At 46.6% G+C, this 18,898-nt stretch overlaps 1 protein-coding gene across 1 annotated transcript; it reads left to right on the top strand.

The window, feature by feature from the left end:
• The first annotated feature begins 3,459 nt into the window (after positions 1–3,459).
• LOC125541133 (indole-2-monooxygenase) lies at positions 3,460–6,121 on the top strand. The gene is made up of 3 exons (XM_048704607.2): positions 3,460–3,966; positions 4,202–4,654; positions 5,313–6,121. Exons 1-3 carry the CDS (start codon positions 3,469–3,471, stop codon positions 5,946–5,948), a joined length of 1,587 nt encoding a protein of 528 aa, XP_048560564.1. The 5' UTR covers positions 3,460–3,468; the 3' UTR covers positions 5,949–6,121.
• Positions 6,122–18,898: the final 12,777 nt, after the last annotated feature.

Raw genomic sequence — 18,898 nt, 5'->3', positions numbered from 1 at the left:
AGGTGCCCCCTGTTTTTTTGAGATTTGAAAAAAAGTCCCGACTTTCAAAAAACATTCACAGATTCAAAAATATGCTCACCCAATTCAAGAACAATACTTGAATCAAAATAGTTCGCAATTTCAGAAGAATTAATAATTTTATATTTTGATGAAAAAAATTATGATCATTTTTAAAAATGATGAACTTTTGTTTTTGTATTTTATGAACATTTTTCGAACTTGATGAGCAAAATTTGTATTCAAGAAACTTTTAAAAAATGGATGAACAAATTTTGAATTTGATGAAAAAATTTTAATATCTATGAAATAATTTTGAATTAGATGATTTTTTTAATTCAATGATCATTTTTTGAATTTTTATGAATAGTTTTTTAATCCGGTGGACAAAAAAGTGAACTCGATGAACATTTTTGAATTGTTGAACATCGTTTTACATTGATGAACATTTTTTGAATTCGATGAACAAAAAAAGTTTGCGAATTTGAAAAGAAAATTCGCAAAAAAGTGAAAAAAGAAAAGGAAAGAAAAAATGGAAGGAAAAAAAGGGAAAATGGGCCGGCCCATACGAACACGCAGCGTGCGAGGGGGCTACGCGCCTGGTCGCTCGCTAGCGACCTGCGGGCCGTATAGGAATCCCCGTCCAACATAGGCTATGGATTCCACGCCTTTCGTAGTCCACCATGGATCAATGCGCCAAAGATTATTTTCATTATATTCTATACATCTATCATCATAAAACGGGACTACGTCATGCTTCGTCGAGACGACTGAACCTATTCAGAAAACATAGTTGTGTCATCTTGGTCGGTGGTACGATGACCTTCTCTATGAAGTCGTCGCACACACCCGGTAATCTATTTTTTAACCTCGTTAATAATGGCCACCTACCACACGTTGTTTTCACTAGAGTATGGATTGTCTACCACTAGACCCCATTAGCGCGTAACTTTTACTTTCTATAAATCTTAAAAACAAATTTTTTAAAATTTAAAATATCATTAGTATATTAAAGAGTGTGTTCATACATACCAAAACATTTGCACATGTATTTACTGAAAAATGTTTTTTAAAACATGAGTTTTTGTGGAAAGACACATAAAAGAAGAAAATAATAATTAAAAATGAAAAGGTAAAAAGGAACAAAAATTGAAGGAAAAAAGAAAAGAAAATGAAAGGATCATTATATACATCGACCATTCGGTTTTTAGAGATTGTACCAAACAATTCCCACCACCTCTCATGTACACTCTCCATGAGCTAGAGCATTTCAGTGCATTCATGCATACATATAGATTGCTAATGTCAGCAACGATTCTACCCCAAAACAAAATTCAAAATGCTTTGTAGCTTAAAACGCCGATCCAATTGGCCATCCTTTTTCGCCGTTAAATGTCACACAGTGTGATCATAAAAAATAGATCTCATATTGATATATTCCGATGACTTTATTTCCCGAGTTAAAAAATTCCAATCTATTAATTAGTATGTGAGTTGCCGAGTTGCTCATACAGTAGTTATCCAACATGAAAAACTAGAACCGTTTTGCAATGTTTCAATGATTTTTCTAGGTCAAAAGTTATCACCTGATACTATAAGAGCTACCATACTTTTCATAAGTCATATCAGCATCAAACTTTTCTCGGTTGGGTGTGTTGGACAACTATTTTAAGCTTGAAAGTTACCAAATGATTAACTTTTGATTTACCAAACAGTTCAAGAATAGTTGTCAACTTTGAAACTAAAGATTTCTAAAAGATGTGTTTGTCGGGAGTTACCGAACTACTCACCTGAATTTATTGGATCCCCAAACTATATCTTGCCCAACCAATCGATCATGTTACTACTTTACTTCTATGGTGTATGTGTGACCAAGACAACTATGTAACTACATTTTAGTTGTTGTATAGTTGTAACATGGGTAGCTAGATAACCTACATAATTTACATGTTGATAACTATATACTTGGGTGTTGGGTAACTATCCTAAGTAGTTATCAAGCTAATAATGTATGAGTTACTTGGTGTTTGGGTAACTATATAATTATCGTGTTGGTAACCGTAGCATATGCAGCCAGGTAAGTACAAAATTATTATGTAGTAGTTGTGTCATATGCAGCTAGATAACTAGATAATTATAGTGTTAGTAACCGTAGCATATGCAGTTAGATAAATACATCTGAAAAATCATAGTCAACGCCGAAAGAAAATAACGTGCGGGATTAGCGGGTGGAGAAAAAAAGATGGTTGTGAGATCTCAACCACCTCGAGCGTCTTGAGCGCGAGATGCAGATCGAACAGTATGGGGGTGCATTAGGATCTGTCGTAGATTTCCGATAGTTCGGAAATTAGGTTTCTCAATACATATTTATTCTCTCAATACTTACTAATTAGTACTCCCTCTGTCCCCAAATAGATGGAGTATAAATTCAGTCAAAAAGTCAATTCACTCTAAGTTTGACCAAATATATAGAAGATAATATCAACAATAATAATATTAAATAAATAGATTATAAAAATATACTATCTAATTGTGGATATAATGATATTAATGTGGTATTGTTTATATTCATACTTTTACTTGGTCTAATTTAGAAAGCATGGACTTCTTGACTGAATTTATGCGCTATCTATTTGAGGGATGGAGGTGGTAGGATACAATCCCTCACACAGATTGTACACTAGAATTGGTTTGTTGGTTCTTACCGGATGCCATGAACGCCATATGCGTGATCTTTATGCATCTGCATACATATATACTCTCTCTGTTTCTGTTCAACTGACAATATCTTCATCGCTTCAGTTTGCAATTACCTAATACATGATTTTTTTTGCGGTACATTTATATTCTAATAGATACATATCTTTGAAATGTTCTGAGATTTTTTTTTGAGATTTGCAATTACCTAATCTCTGTATATACATACTCATTTTCACACCTTTGTGTGTCCATGCATTTCTTTTCCTTTACTTAAACCCACATTGATGATTAGTATATTGTTTTTTTTATGCAAGATCTGATTTGGTCTGGTTATCCGATCTCCATCATTTAGCTTTTGACAGGTGACCAACTCCAACACATTTAGCTTTCCTGCAGTGCTCAAGGTTGTTATTGCCACATGGTCCATAGCATGTCCGCTGACTCGAGCTCACTTATATGGTAGATAATACTAGGTTATAGGTCTTTGAGCACGATTTGTTTTGAAACATTTGTAGGCACATGTTAAAATTGTTTGTTTACTTCGGTGGAGTGGTTAACTTGTCAGCTGCTTGTTCAATTGTTTCTGAATATATATGTTTTGACAGGATTTCTGAATTTACTATCGGATGAGCGTATGGACCCTCTACTAATTGTTGCTTCTTTAGATGACTTGACAATCATTGCAATTGCGAAGAAGATAGTAAAATACCAAGTATATGTGCTATATATATCATATCTACGCAGCTCTTACATTTGTCGACATCAGAGGCCATGGCGCATCACTTGGTTGCAGTACACCACCTCATGCATGAGACGCCTCTACAAGCAGTGCTACTTCTATTGCTACTACTGCTACTGCGCTTCGCCACAACAAGTAGTAGCAAGCAGCAGGCCAATAGAAAGCGTCTCCCTCCTTCCCCTCCAGGCCTCCCTGTGATAGGCCACTTGCACCTGGGCCGAGATCACGTCTCACTATGCAACCTCGCCAAGAAGCACGGCTCGGACGACGGCTTCATGCTCCTCCGTCGCGGCGCCGTCCGGCACCTCGTTGTGTCGTCCCCACGCGCCGCCAGGGCGATCATGCGGACGCATGATCACCTGTTCGCGTCGCGGCCAACATCCATGGTCGCCCACGAGCTCCTATATGGGCCGATGGACGTCGTCTTCGCCCCCTACGGCGAGCACTGGCGGCTGGCGAGGAAGCTCGTCGCCACGCATCTGCTCAGCGTTAAGAAGATCCAATCGTACCGCCTCGCCCGTCAGCAAGAGGTCCGCACACCTTTCTCATTACATCATTCCTTCCTGGCGGTTCGGCTATAGTTGCCTTTGTTCTACAATTTTACTTAATAGTCAAACAGAATGGTTGTGTGTATCAAAATGATCTGGAGGTCAAGGGTTTCATCCTTCTTTATTGAAAGTTTTTATATTTTTTGCATCATTCCCGATCACTATCACCTTTCTTTCTTGGCATAAGGTTATTGACTGATGTATATATATTGTAAAGGTGAGCCTGGTAATGGCCGTGATACGGGAGTCGGCGGCTGCGAGCACGGTGATCGACATGGGTGAGATGATGAACACCTTTGTGAATGACATGGTGTGCCGCGCCTTGTCCGGGAAGTTCATCATGAAAGAAGGCCGGAACAAGATATTCAGAGAGCTGATCGAGGCGAACTCAGCTCTCTTTGCAAGTTTCAACCTGGAAAACTGCTTCCCAAGGTTAGCATGGCTCACTAGATCTAATGTTTGCAACAAGGCCAAGAATGTGAACAGAAGATGGGACGATCTGCTCGAAAAGATAATACAAGACCACGAGAAACTATCATTGTTGCCACCACATGGCAGGCACGATGCCACACAGGAAGAAGGGAGTGACTTCGTTGATGTACTTCTATCGGTTCGGCAGCAGAAAGACTATGATGGTATCACCAGAGAGCAAATCAAGGCCATCTTAATGGTGAGTGTAGTACTGCTTCAGTAACTAGTTAACCACACCGTTTTTTCTAATCTAAGCCGTTTGAGATTTTCCTATGTGTAATGTCAGTTTAGTGCTTGCACTTTTTCCTAAGCAGAAGTTGCATTTTTTAGAATTGATTTGGACACAAAAAGTCTAAAATGACTTAATTTACACTGACCCTTAATAACTACTCCCTCCGTTCGGAATTACTTGTCTCAGAAATGGATGTATCTAGAACTAAAATACGTCTAGATACATCCATTTCTGCGACAAGTAATTCCAAACGGAGGGAGTATCAAATATGTACAAGAATATGGATAGGTGTGGCTAGACCCGGGTGAAACATTTTCTCAAAAAAACAAAATCAAATGGAATCCAATAATTCTGATTTTTTAGCGACATCAAACATGATAAAATGTTTTAGCTTGTTGCAAAAGTTCATCCATAAATAACATTTGAGGAGCTCTCAACAAAAAATAATCATTTACTAAAAAAGTGCACAATGACTAGTCATGACTTACTACCACTATTAATTTATTTTTTCGAGGAGAAATACTTGTATTACTCAATCACTAAGTCTTTACAATCATCGGCTGCAATATCTAGAATCTCGGTAGGACCCTATTAATTGTTGATGACAACAAATGCACGTATGCAGGACATGTTTGCTGCGGGCACGGACACATCGTCCTTCGCCTTGGAGGTAGCTATGGCTGAGATCATGTGCAACCCTCGGGTCATGACTAAGCTACAAGCCGAGGTGAGAAACAACACACCGAAGGGGCAAGATATGGTCGAGGAAGAGAACTTAGCCAACATGACATATTTGAAGGCCGTGGTGAAGGAAACGCTTAGGCTGCACCCGCCGCTACCGCTCCTCATCCCTCATCTTTCCATGGTAGCGAGCCAAGTCGACGTCGCTGGATACACGGTCCCTTCTGGAACATGGGTCATGGTGAACACATGGGCTATCAACAGAGACTCTGAGTGGTGGGAGAAGCCAGAAGAGTTCCTACCGGAAAGGTTCATAGAGGGTGGTAGTGCCTCGGCGGTGGACTTGAGGGGGAATGACTTTCAGTTTTTGCCGTTTGGAGCTGGTAGGAGGATCTGCCCTGGTATCAACTTCGGGCTGGCGACCATCGGGCTCATGCTGGCAAACCTTGTGTACTGTCATGACTGGGAGCTGTCGCCCGACATGGGCAAGAAGGGTATTGACATGACCGAAGTGTTTCGCCTAAGCGTCCGACGGAAGGAGAAACTGATGCTTGTTCCCAAGAACCACTCAAGTGTGTGATCGTACGTCTCACATCACTCCTGCTTTTCTGTTTGTTATCATTGAATAATAAACTATGTTGCCAACTGAACTAGCAAAGTAGCCCTCGCACTTGCATATGCAAGGGCTATATTCGTGTATTGAAAGTGTGTTTGAAATATGAATTTATGGCGGGGGGAGAGGGGTGTACTAATTTTTCCTGGAATATGCAAGATTGTGTATCTTTTCATTGATAGAGAAAAGAGAGAAAATACAAGAGTATACACCCACGCTACATACACAGAGAGGCGTGGTTTGGTCTGGTTTGAGCAGAAGAAGGGGGATGCTCAGCCCCCAAACACTAAAGTTTAGGTTACACGAATAATCATGCTAAGCCCTTCCGCGTCGGCGACAACCCAGTAGCGCGCTTCATCCTTGATTGCGGACAACAGATGTGTTGAGGAGGATTGGAGGCCGTCGAACATAGCAGTGTTCCTGTGCTTTCACAGAGACCATGCGGTGAGAATGGCGATCGAGCCCAGGCGAGAACCATCCCTTACCCACCTCCTCTCCCTCGCCGCCGCCAAGGGGCGCGGCCGGGGGAAGCTTGATCGGTGCCGGCGGCGGCAGGGACTTCCTGCCCTCTCGCTTGGCCATCTTGCTGGAGCGCCGCGCGTGCGTCGGTCGAAGCGGTGCGGCGAAGTTGGCGGCGTGGTGGCAGGAGACGGTGGCGGTGTGTGGCGTGAAGGCCGTGGAGGCTTCGGCTGTGCCATGGCCGACGAGGGCTGCAGCGGCGTGGGTTGTGGTGAGGTCGACGTCCTTTGGTGCGGAGCGGGCGTTGGCTCCTTCGGCGAGCCTCTTGGGTTGAGGGTGGATGCTGATCTAGAGTGGGACATCGTGGTGGAGCGGCACGCAGGTGTGCCATGTGGGGAGCCTGGCTGGAGAGACGGGGGATACGACGGTCCTCTGGCCTCTCGTCGCCGGCGTAGGGGTGCTGTTACACCCACAATGCGGCTATATCTCCCATGTGTCGAGGCACGACTTAAAGCATAATTGCATGGTGGTTTAGTTGCAAGTGGGGTAATCTTCACACAATCCCATGTACTGGATAAGAATGGGATAAAGAGTTGGCTTACAATCGCCACTTCACACAAATAACAAGTTAAACATATATCATCCAAAATACAATCAAGGTCCGACTACGGAACCAAAATAAAAGAAGACAACCCCAAATGCTAGATCCCCGATCGTCCCAACTGGGCACCACTACTGATCAACCGGAAGAGACGCATAACAACAATCAAGATCTTCATCGAGCTCCCACTTGAGCTCGGTTGTGTCACATGCACTGGTATCATTGGCACCTGCAACTGTTTGGAAGTATCCGTGAGCCACGAGGACTCAACAATCTCACACCCGCGAGATCAAGACTATTTACGCTTATGGGTAGGATAGGGTAATGAGGTGGAGCTGCAGCAAGCACTAAGCAAATATGGTGGCTAATGCTACCTCTTTTAGCACTGCGTTGGTTTTCCCTGAAAAGGAAGGGATGATGCAGCAAAGTAGCGTAAGTATTTCCCTTAGTTTTTGAGAACCAAGGTATCATTCCAGTAGGAGGTTACGCGCGAGCCCCTTGCACCTACACAAAACAAATAAATCCTCGCAACCAACGCAAATAGGGGTTGTCAATCCCTATAGGGACACTTACGAGAGTGAGATCTGATAGATATGATAAGATAAGATAATTTTTTTGATATTTTTATGATAAAGATGCAAAGTAAAATAAAAGCAAAGTAAATAACAAAGTAGTAGGAGATTGATATGATAAAGATAGACCCGGGGGCCATATGTTTCACTAGTGGCTTCTCTCGAGAGCATAAGTATTCTACGGTGGATGAACAAATTACTGTTGAGCAATTGACAGAATTGAGTATAGTTATGAGAATATCTAGGTATGATCATGTATATAGGCATCACGTTCGAGACAAGTAGATCGACTCCTGCATGCATCTACTACTATTACTCCACTCATCGACCGCTATCCAGCATGCATCTAGAGTATTAAGTTAAAAACAGAGTAACGCCTTAAGCAAGATGACATGATGTAGAGGGATAGACTCATGCAATATGAAGAAAACCCCATCTTGTTATCCTCGATGGCAAAAATACAATACGTGCCTTGCTGCCCTTACTGCCACCGGGAAAGGACACCGCAAGATTGAACCCAAAGCTAAGCACTTCTCCCATTGCAAGAAAGATCAATCTAGTAGGCCAAACCAAACTGATAATTCGAAGAGACTTGCAAAGATAACCAATCATACATAAAAGAATTCAGAAAAGATTCAAATATTATGCATAGATAGACTTAATCATAAACCCACAATTCATCGGTCTCAACAAACACACCGCAAAAAGAAGATTACATCGAATAGATCTCCACAAGAGAGGGGGAGAACATTGTATTGAGATCCAAAACGAGAGAAGAAGCCATCTAGCTACTAACTATGGACCCGTAAGTCTGAGGTAAACTACTCACACTTCATCAGAGGGGCTATGGTGTTGATGTAGAAGCCCTCCATGATCGATGCCCCCTCCGGCGGAGCTCCGGAACAGGCCCCAAGATGGGATCTCGTGGATACAGAAAGTTGCGGCGGTGGAATTAGGTTTTTGGCTCCGTATCTGATCGTTTGGGGGTACGTGGGTATATATAGGAGGAAGAAGTACGTTGGTGGAGCAACAGGGGGCCCGCGAGGGTGGAGGGGGGTAGGCGCGCCCCCTACCTCGTGGCCTCCTGTTACGTGGCTTGACATAGGGTCCAAGTCTCCGGAGTTGTATTCGATGAGAAAATCACGTTCCCGAAGGTTTCATTCCGTTTGGACTCCGTTTGATATTCCTTTCTTCGAAACCCTAAAACAGGCAAAAAACAACAATTCTGGGCTGGGCCTCCGGTTAATAGGTTAGTCCCAAAAATAATATAAAAATGGATAATAAAGCCCAACAATGTCCAAAATAGTAGATAATATAGCATGGAGCAATCAAAACTTATAGATACGTTGGAGACGTATCAAGCATCCCCAAACTTAATTCCTGCTCATCCTCGAGTAGGTAAGTGATAAAAACAGAATTTTTGATGCGGAGTGCTACTTGGCATAATTTTAATGTAATTCTTCTTAATTGTGGTATGAATATTCAGATCCGAAAGATTCAAGACAAAAGTTCATATTGACATAAAAATGATAATACTTCAAGCATACTAACAAAGCAATTATGTCCTCTCAAAATAACATGGCTAAAGGAAGTTATCCCTACAAAATCATATAGTCTGGCTATGCTCTATCTTCACCACACAAAATATTTAAATCATGCATAACCCCGATGACAAGCCAAGCAATTGTTTCATACTTTTGACATTCTCAAAACCTTTTCAATCTTCACGCAATACATGAGCGTGAGCCATGGATATAGCACTATAGGTGGAATAGAGTGGTGGTTGTGGAGAAGACAAAAAGGAGAAGATAGTCTCACATCAACTAGGCGTATCAACGGGCTATGGAGATGCCCATCACTAGATATCAATGTGAGTGAGTAGAGATTGCCATGCAACAGATGCACTAGAGCTATAAGTATATGAAAGCTTAAAAAGAAACTAAGTGGGTGTGCATCCAACTTTCTTGCTCATGAAGACCTAGGGCAATTTGAGGAAGCCCATGATTGGAATATACAAGCCAAGTTCTATAATGAAAAATTCCCACTAGTATATGGAAGTGATAACATGAGAGACTCCCTACTATGAAGATCATGGTGCTATTTTGAAGCACAAGTGTGATAAAAGGATAGTAACATTGTCCCTTCTCTCTTTTTTTCTCATTTTTTTATTTGGGCCTTTTTCTCTTTTTTATGGCCTCTTTTCTTTCTCTTTTTTTTTAATTTTTTGTCCGGAGTCTCATCCCGACTTGTGGGGGAATCATAGTCTCCATCATCCTTTCCTCACTGGGACAATGCTCTAATAATGATGATCATCACACTTTTATTTTTCTTACAACTCAACAATTACAACTCGATACTTATAACAAAATATGACTCTATGTGAATGCCTCCGGCGGTGTACCGGGATATGCAATGATGCATGAGTGATAAGTATGAAAGAATTACGAATGGTGGCTTTGCCACAAATACTATGTCAACTACATGATCATGCTAAGCAATATGACAATGATGGAGTGTGTCATAAACGGAACGGTGGAAAGTTGCATGGCAATATATCTCGGAATGGCTATGGAAATGCCATAATAGGTAGGTATGGTGGCTGTTTTGAGGAATGTATATGGTGGGTGTATGATATCGGCGAAAGATGCATGGTATTAGAGAGGCTAGCAAAGGTGGAAGGGTGAGAGTGCATATAATCCATGGACTCAACATTAGTCATACAGAACTCATATACTTATTGCAAAAATCTACAAGTTATCAAAGCAAAGTATTACGCGCATGCTCCTAGGGGGATATATTGGTAGGAAAAGACCATCGCTCGTCCCTGACCGCCACTCATAAGGAAGACAATCAATAAATAAATCATGCTCCGACTTCATCACATAACGGTTCACCATACGTCATGCTACGGGAATCACAAACTTCAACACAAGTATTTCTTAAATTCACAACTACTCAACTAGCATAACTTTAATATCACCATCTCCATATCTCAAAACAATTATCAAGTATCAAACTTCTCATAGTATTCAACACACTCATAAGAGAGTTTTATTATTAATCTTGCATACCAAGCATATTAGGATTTTAATCAAATTACCATGCTATCAAGACTCTCAAAATAATCTAAGTGAAGCATGAGAGATCAATAGTTTCTATAAAACAAATCCACCACCGTTCTCTAAAAGATATAAGTGAAGCACTAGAGCAAAATTATATAACTCAAAAGATATAAGCGAAGCGCATAGAGTATTCTAACAAATTCCAAATCATGTATGGCTCTCTCAAAAGGTGTGTACAGCAAGGATGATTGTGGTAAATTAACAAGCAAAGACTCAAATCATACAAGACGCTCCAAGCAAAACACATATCATGTGGTAAATAAAAATATAACTCCAAGTAAAGTTACCGATAGAAGTAGACGAAAGAGGGGATGCCTTCCGGGGCATCCCCAAGCTTTGGCTTTTAGGTGTCCTTAGATTTGTAGGGTAATGTAGCAGAATTTTAAAATTTTCTACGCATCACCAAGATCAATCTATGGAGTCTTCTAGCAACGAGAGGAAAGGAGTGCATCTACATACCCTTGTACATCGCGAGCGGAAGCATTCAAGAGAATGGGGTTGATGGAGTCGTACTCGTCGTGATCCAAATCACCGATGACCTAGCGCCGAACGGACGGCACCTCCGTGTTCAACACACGTACGGTTGGGAAGACGTATCCTCCTTCTTGATCCAGCAAGGGGAAGGAGAGGTTGATGGAGATCCAGCAGCACGACGGCGTGGTGGTGGAAGCAGCGGTGATCTCGGGAGGGCTTCACCAAGCTCCAACGAGAGAGAGAGAGGTGTTACGAGGGGAGAGGGAGGGGTCAGGGACTTGGTGCGGCTGCCCTCCCTCCCCCCCACTATATATAGGGCCCCTAGGGGGGGCACCGGCCCTAGAGATTGGATCTCAAGGGGGGGCGACCAAGGGGGGTGGCTTGCCCCCCAAGCCAAGTGGGGCGCCCCCCACCCCTAGGGTTTCCAACCCTAGGCGCAGGGGGAGGCCCAAGGGGGCGCACCAACCCACCAGGGGCTGGTTCCCTTCCCCACTTTAGCCCATGGGGCCCTCCGGGATAGGTGGCCCCACCCGATGGACCCCCGGGACCCTTCCGGTGGTCCCGGTACAATACCGGTGACCCCCGAAACTTTCCCGATGGCCGAAACTGGACTTCCTATATATAATTCTTCACCTTCGGACCATTCCGGAACTCCTCGTGACGTCCGAGATCTCATCCGGGACTCCGAACCACTTTTGTGTTACCGCATACTAATATCTCTACAACCCTAGCGTCATCGAACCTTAAGTGTGTAGACCCTACGGGTTCGGGAGACACGTAGACATGACCGAGACGACTCTCCGGTCAATAACCAACAGCGGGATCTGGATACCCATGTTGGCTCCCACATGTTCCACGATGATCTCATCGAATGAACCACGATGTCGAGGATTCAATCAATCCCGTATACAATTCCCTTTGTCAATCGGTACATTACTCGCCCGGGACTCGATCGTCGGTATCCCAATACCGCGTTCAATCTCGTTACCGGCAAGTCACTTTACTCATACCGTAATGCATGATCACGTGATCAACCACTTGGTCACATTGAGCTCATTATGATGATGCATTACCGAGTGGGCCCAGAGATACCTCTCCGTCATACGGAGTGACAAATCCCAGTCTCGATTCGTGCCAACCCAACAGACACTTTCGGAGATACCCGTAGTGCACCTTTATAGTCACCCAGTTACGTTGTGATGTTTGGCACACCCAAAGCACTCCTACGGTATCCGGGAGTTGCACAATCTCATGGTCTAAGGAAATGATACTTGACATTCGGAAAAGCTCTAGCAAACGAACTACATGATCTTTGAGCTATGCTTAGGATTGGGTCTTGTCCATCACATCATTCTCCTAATGATGTGATCCCGTTATCAATGACATCTAATGTCCATAGTCAGGAAACCATGACTATCTTTTGATCAACGAGCTAGTCAACTAGAGGCTCACTAGGGACGTGTTGTGGTCTATGTATTCACACATGTATTACGATTTCCGGATAACACAATTATAGCATGAACAATAGACAATTATCATGAACAAGGAAATATAATAATAACCATTTTATTATTGCCTCTAGGGCATATTTCCAACAGTCTCCCACTTGCACTAGAGTCAATAATCTAGTTACATTGTGATGAATTGAACACCCATAGAGTTCTGGTGTTGATCATGTTTTGCTCTAGGGAGAGGTTTAGTCAACGGATCTGCCACATTCAGGTCCGTATGTACTTTACAAATCTCTATGTCTCCATTTTGAACACTTTCATGAATGGAGTTGAAGCGACGCTTGATATGCCTGGTCTTCCTGTGAAACATGGGCTCCTTGGCAAGGGCAATAGCTCCAGTGTTGTCATAGAAGAGAGTCATCGGGCCCGACGCATTGGGAATGACTCCTAGGTCAGTAATGAACTCCTTCACCCAGATTGCTTCTTGTGCTGCCTCCGAGGTTGCCATGTACTCTGCTTCACATGTAGATCCCGCCACAACGCTTTGCTTGCAACTGCACCAGCTTATTGCCCCACCATTCAAAATATACACGTATCCGGTTTATGACTTAGAGTCATCCAGATCTGTGTTGAAGCTAGCATCGACGTAACCCTTTACGACGAGCTCTTCGTCACCTCCATAAACGAGAAACATATCCTTAGTCCTCTTCAGGTACTTCAGGATATTCTTGACCGCTGTCCAGTGTTCCATGTCGGGATTACTTTGGTACCTTCCTACCAAACTTACAGCAAGGTTTACATCAGGTCTGGTACACAGCATGGCATACATAATAGACCCTATGTCCGAGGCATAGGGGAAGACACTCATCTTTTCTCTATCTTCTGCCGTGGTCGGGCATTGAGCCGTGCTCAATTGCATACCTTGCAATACAGGCAAGAACCCCTTCTTGGACTGATCCATATTGAACTTCTTCAATATCTTGTCAAGGTACGTACTTTGTGAAAGACCAATGAGGCATCTTGATCTATCTCTATAGATTTTGATGCCTAATATATAAGCAGCTTCTCCAAGGTCCTTCATTGAAAAACACTTGTTCAAGTAGGCCTTTATGCTTTCCAAGAATTCTATATCATTTCCCATCAACAGTATGTCATCCACATATAATATGAGAAATGCTACGGAGCTCCCACTCTCTTTCTTGTAAACACAGGCTTCTCCATAAGTCTGTGTAAACCCAAACGCTTTGATCATCTCATCAAATTGAATGTTCCAACTCCGAGATGCTTGCACCAGCCCATATATTGAGCGTTGGAGCTTGCACACCTTGTTAGCATTCTTAGGATCGACAAAACCTTCCGGCTGCATCATATACAATTCTTCCTTAAGAAAGCCGTTAAGGAATGCCGTTTTGACGTCCATTTGCCATATCTCATAATCATAGAATGCGGCAGTTGCTAACATGATTCGGGCGGACTTCAGCTTCGCTACGAGTGAGAAAGTCTCATCATAGTCAACCCCTTGAACTTGTCGATAACCCTTAGCGACGAGTCGAGCCTTGTAGATGGTCACATTACCATCTGCGTCTGTCTTCTTTTTAAAGATCCATTTATTTTCTATGGCTCGCCGATCATCGGGCAAGTCAGTCAAAGTCCATACTTCATTCTCATACATGGATCCTATCTCGGATTTCATGGCTTCTAGCCATTTGTCGGAATCTGGGCTCGCCATCGCTTCCTCATAGTTCGAAGGTTCACCGTTGTCTAACAACATGATTTCCAAGATAGGGTTGCCATACCACTCTGTTGCGGAACGTGTCCTTGTGGACCTACGAAGTTCAGTAGCAACTTGATCTGAAGTTTCATGATCATCATCATTAACTTCCTCTCTAGTCGGTGCAGGAACCTCGGGAACATTTTCTTGAGCTGCGCCACTCTCCGGTTCAAGAGGCAATACTTCATCAAGTTCTACTTTCCTCCCACTTACTTCTTTCGAGAGAAACTCTTTCTCTAGAAAGGATCCATTCTTGGCAACAAAGATCTTGCCTTCGGATCTGAGGTAGAATGTATACCCAATAGTTTCTTTAGGGTATCCTATGAAGATGCATTTTTCCGATTTGGGTTCGAGCTTTTCAGGTTGAAGTTTCTTCACATAAGCATCGCATCCCCAAAATTTTAGAAACGACAGCTTAGGTTTCTTCCCAAACCATAATTCATACGGTGTCGTCTCAATGAATTTCGACGGAGCCCTATTTAAAGTGAATGCGGCAGTCTCTAAAGCATAGCCCCAAAATGACAGCGGTAGATCGGTAAGAGACATCATAGATCGCACCATATCCAATAGAGTGCGATTACGATGTTCGGACACACCATTACGCTGAGGTGTTCCAGGCGGCGTGAGTTGTGAAACTATTCCACATTTCCTTAAGTGTGTGCCAAATTTGTGACTCAAGTATTCTCCCCCACGATCTGATCGCAAGAACTTGATTTTCCTATCACGTTGATTCTCAACCTCACTCTGAAATTCCTTGAACTTTTCAAAGGTCTCAGACTTGTGTTTCATTAAGTAGATATACCCATATCTACTCAAGTCATCAGTGAGGGTGAGAACATAACGATAGCCACCGCGAGCCTCAACACTCATTGGACCGCACACATCAGTATGTATGATTTCCAATAAGTTGGTTGCTCGCTCCATTGTTCCTGAGAACGGAGTCTTGGAAATTTTACCCATGAGGCATGGTTCGCACGTGTCAAATGATTCGTAATCAAGAGACTCCAAAAGTCCATCTGCATGGAGTTTCTTCATGCGTTTGACACCTATGTGACCAAGGCGGCAGTGCCACAAGTATGTGTGTCGGAGTAATGGGCCACGCGTAGGCCAACCCGAGCCCCATGACCTTTCAAGACATCGGGGCAGGCTGCGCCCTTCAAGAACACAGGGCGAAGAGCCGCCTCCTGGGGAGTCTACGGCAAGGCGGCCGACTGCCCGCTCATGGCCGAGTCCCAGGGACGACTTCCAGAGAAGCCGGCTTTGGGGAGTCGGCCGGTGACTCCAACAAACCGTGACCTCATCAAGGGGGATGGGGCAGGGGCGTGGCTACAATGAAGCCCACTCCCCGCCCCTTACCAAGGGCAGGCATGGCTACAGCGCGTCGTACTTGGGAAGATCTCCCTGCGGCGTGGCACTGTTGCCCAGCCGACCCTGACATCAGCACCACTGTACTCGGTCCTGCGCCCACGACGGCTTGTCTGTATGGCCCGGAGGCAGCAGGACCCACCAGTCAGCGAGACCTCGGGAGACGGCGGGAGAATCGCCAGTCGGACCCAATGGGAGTCGGCCCGGGGGAGTCGGCCGAGCCCTCCCCCGGGGCCCACGCGCCATTAATCAAGAAGAGATGGGGAGTGGTCACAGTGATCGCCCGCAAGGCGGCGGGGCTGTTGCCACGACCCCATGACCAAGCCTGCGTCATCAGGAGCACGGCTACAGTAATCAGCAGCCGGCAAGACCCGCCCGCGGCGAACGTGGCCTGTCGGCTCCGTACCAGACCAGTCAATGGGGCCCACCAGTCGGCGGGCCCCAGCAGTCGACAGAGAAGTCGGAGGTCGGAGACACCGACGGCTGGGCCCGTGCCCAGTCACCTTACCATTGTACCCCTAGGGGGTAGGCCTATATAAACCCCCCAGGGCACCCATGCAAAGGGTTGGATCCCTGTAGTTCTACACCATACCAGATAGAAGGAGGGAGCTGGCCTTGCCCTCTCCTACCTCCAGATACAGCTCAAGGAGCAACCGTGTAAACACGTGACCATAGTGATCATGCGGAGACCCCGCAGAGCAGCAGTAGGGGTGTTATCTCCTCGGAGAGCCCTGAAGCTGGGTAAGGTTCGCCGGCGTGCATGTCTTTGCCTCATCCCGTTTCCAGGCACCGGCGACGTTCTACTCGCCCCCACCATGATAAGCCATCCATTGGCATATGTCGCACCAAACCCCCGACATTTGGCGCCCACCGTGGGGCTAGGTGCACCGCCGTCCGGAGATCTGTTCTGGACAGGAACCCTTTTCCTCCCTGGCGAGCGCAACCAGACAGGCACGCTAGAAGAAGTTTACGTCAACGCGCTGCGCGGCGTTGAGATCGCCTGCGCAGCCAGCTCCTTGGCCGAACTTATCGGCGAGGTCCGCCTCTCCGATGAGCCTGCAACCGACGCAGGCGCGGGCGGCCCCAAGAACCTCCTCGCGGGCCTCCTCGATCAACTCCACGTTTTCGGCGAGCCTGCCGCAGACTTGGAGTCCGTAGGCTCCACCGACCCGATGCTGGTCGACTCCAACACCGCGTTGCTCGACGTGTTCCCCACCAACGTGGTGGTCTATGACGAACCTCTCCCCCGTGCAGAGAGCGACGGAAGCACCGTCACTGAGGTGCTAGTCATCAGTCATGACGAGTTCCCCGGCGGAGGAGCGCCCGGCTCGCTCGGCGCGGCGCTGCAAGACCTAGCCGCACCCATCCCGGAAGATGCTGACGCAGAGACATTAGAAGCGCGCCGCCTTCAGCTCGTTGAAGGCGCGAAGAAGCTGGCCAGCATGAGACGCTTGTCAGAAGCTTACCAGCGGGAGATGGATCGCGCCGTTGGCGGCTCGCCGGCCCCGGCAGGGCCCAACCGCCTTGGCGTGGTCCAGCAGCGCGGCGTAGCCATCGCCAGCCTGTTTGGGGCTAGCCGCCCCATATACGCCACACCAGCGGAGAACATCCGAGCCACCCAGGCAGCGGCGGATGAGCTGGACAATTTCGAGGGCGAAGAACGCCGCCTCATGATGGAGCGAACCCAGCGGCTCCTCGACGCGGCCGCCGCGCAAAACGAGGCCGGCTGCCGCACGGAGGCGCCGCTGCGGCCAAACGACGACCCGCACCGAGATCAAGGCGCGACGTCTCAGACGCCGACTGGCGGCGCCAGAGGAAGAAAGGACAAGGAGCCGGCTGTCAGCCACAGTCGGACTCGGATTACCATAGAGCGCGACCGAGACGGCCGCCCGAGAGTAGTGGAACGACGGGACGACTGTCCGCCTCCCCCTCCCCGCAAGGAGAGGGGAGTCTCCCCGCCGCCTGTTGATCATCCGACTCTCGGTGACCGCCTTGGCCGCCGAGAGGGAGTTGGAGAGAATGACGCCCGCCTCCGGATCGACCGACTTCACCGGTCCCTGGCACTGGAGGAAGAAGACGAGCTGGGTCCGCCTTGTTTCGGGCCCCGCATTCGGGACGAGCCCTTCCCCAGAGGGTTCACGCTCCCAAGAGACACGCCCAAGTATACCAGCTCCGTGAAGCCGGAAGACTGGCTAGTCGACTACTCCACGGCTGTCAGCATAGCAAACGGCAACAAGCGTGTCGCCGTAAAGTACGTTCCGCCAATGCTCCAGGGCACGGCCCGGACATGGCTGAACAGCTTGAAGCCCCGCAGCATCAACAGCTGGGTCGACTTCACCGAAGCGTTCGTCCGCAACTTCAGCAGCACGTACAAGCGCACTCCCAAGCCTCGTCAGCTCTCCTTGTGCGTGCAAGGTCCTGACGAGTCGACCCGCGATTACCTCACGCGTTGGGCTAAGCTTCGGAACTCCTGCGAGGGCGTACACGAGGTGCAGGCCATCGAGTACTTCACAGCCGGGTGCCGAGAAGGCACCCTCCTCAAGCACAAGCTCCTCTGCGACGAGCCAGAAACCCTCGACGAGCTGCTGATCATAGCAGACAAGTACGCTACGGCCGACTCCTCCATGAAGGCAGAAATTCAAATCAGCACAGCCGGCAAAGTGGCTCCTCAAGCTCCAAGAACTCCAGCGGCAGACGCCGGCCGGCGACAACAGCAGGGTGACCACAAGCGCAAGGCCCCGCAGCCGGCTTCCAGCAGCCGGCAGGTCGCAACCGTCGAAGCCCAGCAGCCAGAAGAGCAGCCTCCGCCCAAGCGACAGAAAGGCGGCAAGCCGAACTGGTTGCCGGCCTTCTCCTATGAGCAGACCTTGGATGGACCTTGCAAGTTCCACAGCGGCGCGAAGCCGTCGAATCACACCACCCGGAAGTGCCACTGGCTCACCAGGATCGCCAAGGGAGACGGCCTCCAGGCTCCCCCGCCTGCTGGGCAGCCGCCTTCGCCCCAGCAGCCGGCAGCCAGGCCAGTCAGCGCAGTACAAGACGAATACCCTGAAGAGCATGGAGCCTATGTGGTGTTCACAAGTATGGCTGATGATCGGCGCA

Source organism: Triticum urartu, chromosome 2A, assembly GCF_056163025.1.
Source record: "Triticum urartu cultivar PI428250 chromosome 2A, HENAU_Tu73, whole genome shotgun sequence".
Taxonomy (NCBI): Eukaryota; Viridiplantae; Streptophyta; class Magnoliopsida; order Poales; family Poaceae; genus Triticum; species Triticum urartu.
Note: the sequence above shows the minus strand (reverse complement) of the source record. Positions and strands in the feature narration are given on the sequence as shown.

Excerpts from the sequence above, each read along its gene's own strand:
- LOC125541133 (XM_048704607.2), top strand. The coding sequence starts at position 3,469 with ATGGCGCATCACTTGGTTGCAGTACACCACCTCATGCATGAGACGCCT. Across the intron at positions 3,967-4,201 it reads GCCTCGCCCGTCAGCAAGAG|GTGAGCCTGGTAATGGCCGT; the intron begins GTCCGCACACCT and ends TATATTGTAAAG. Across the intron at positions 4,655-5,312 it reads AAATCAAGGCCATCTTAATG|GACATGTTTGCTGCGGGCAC; the intron begins GTGAGTGTAGTA and ends GCACGTATGCAG.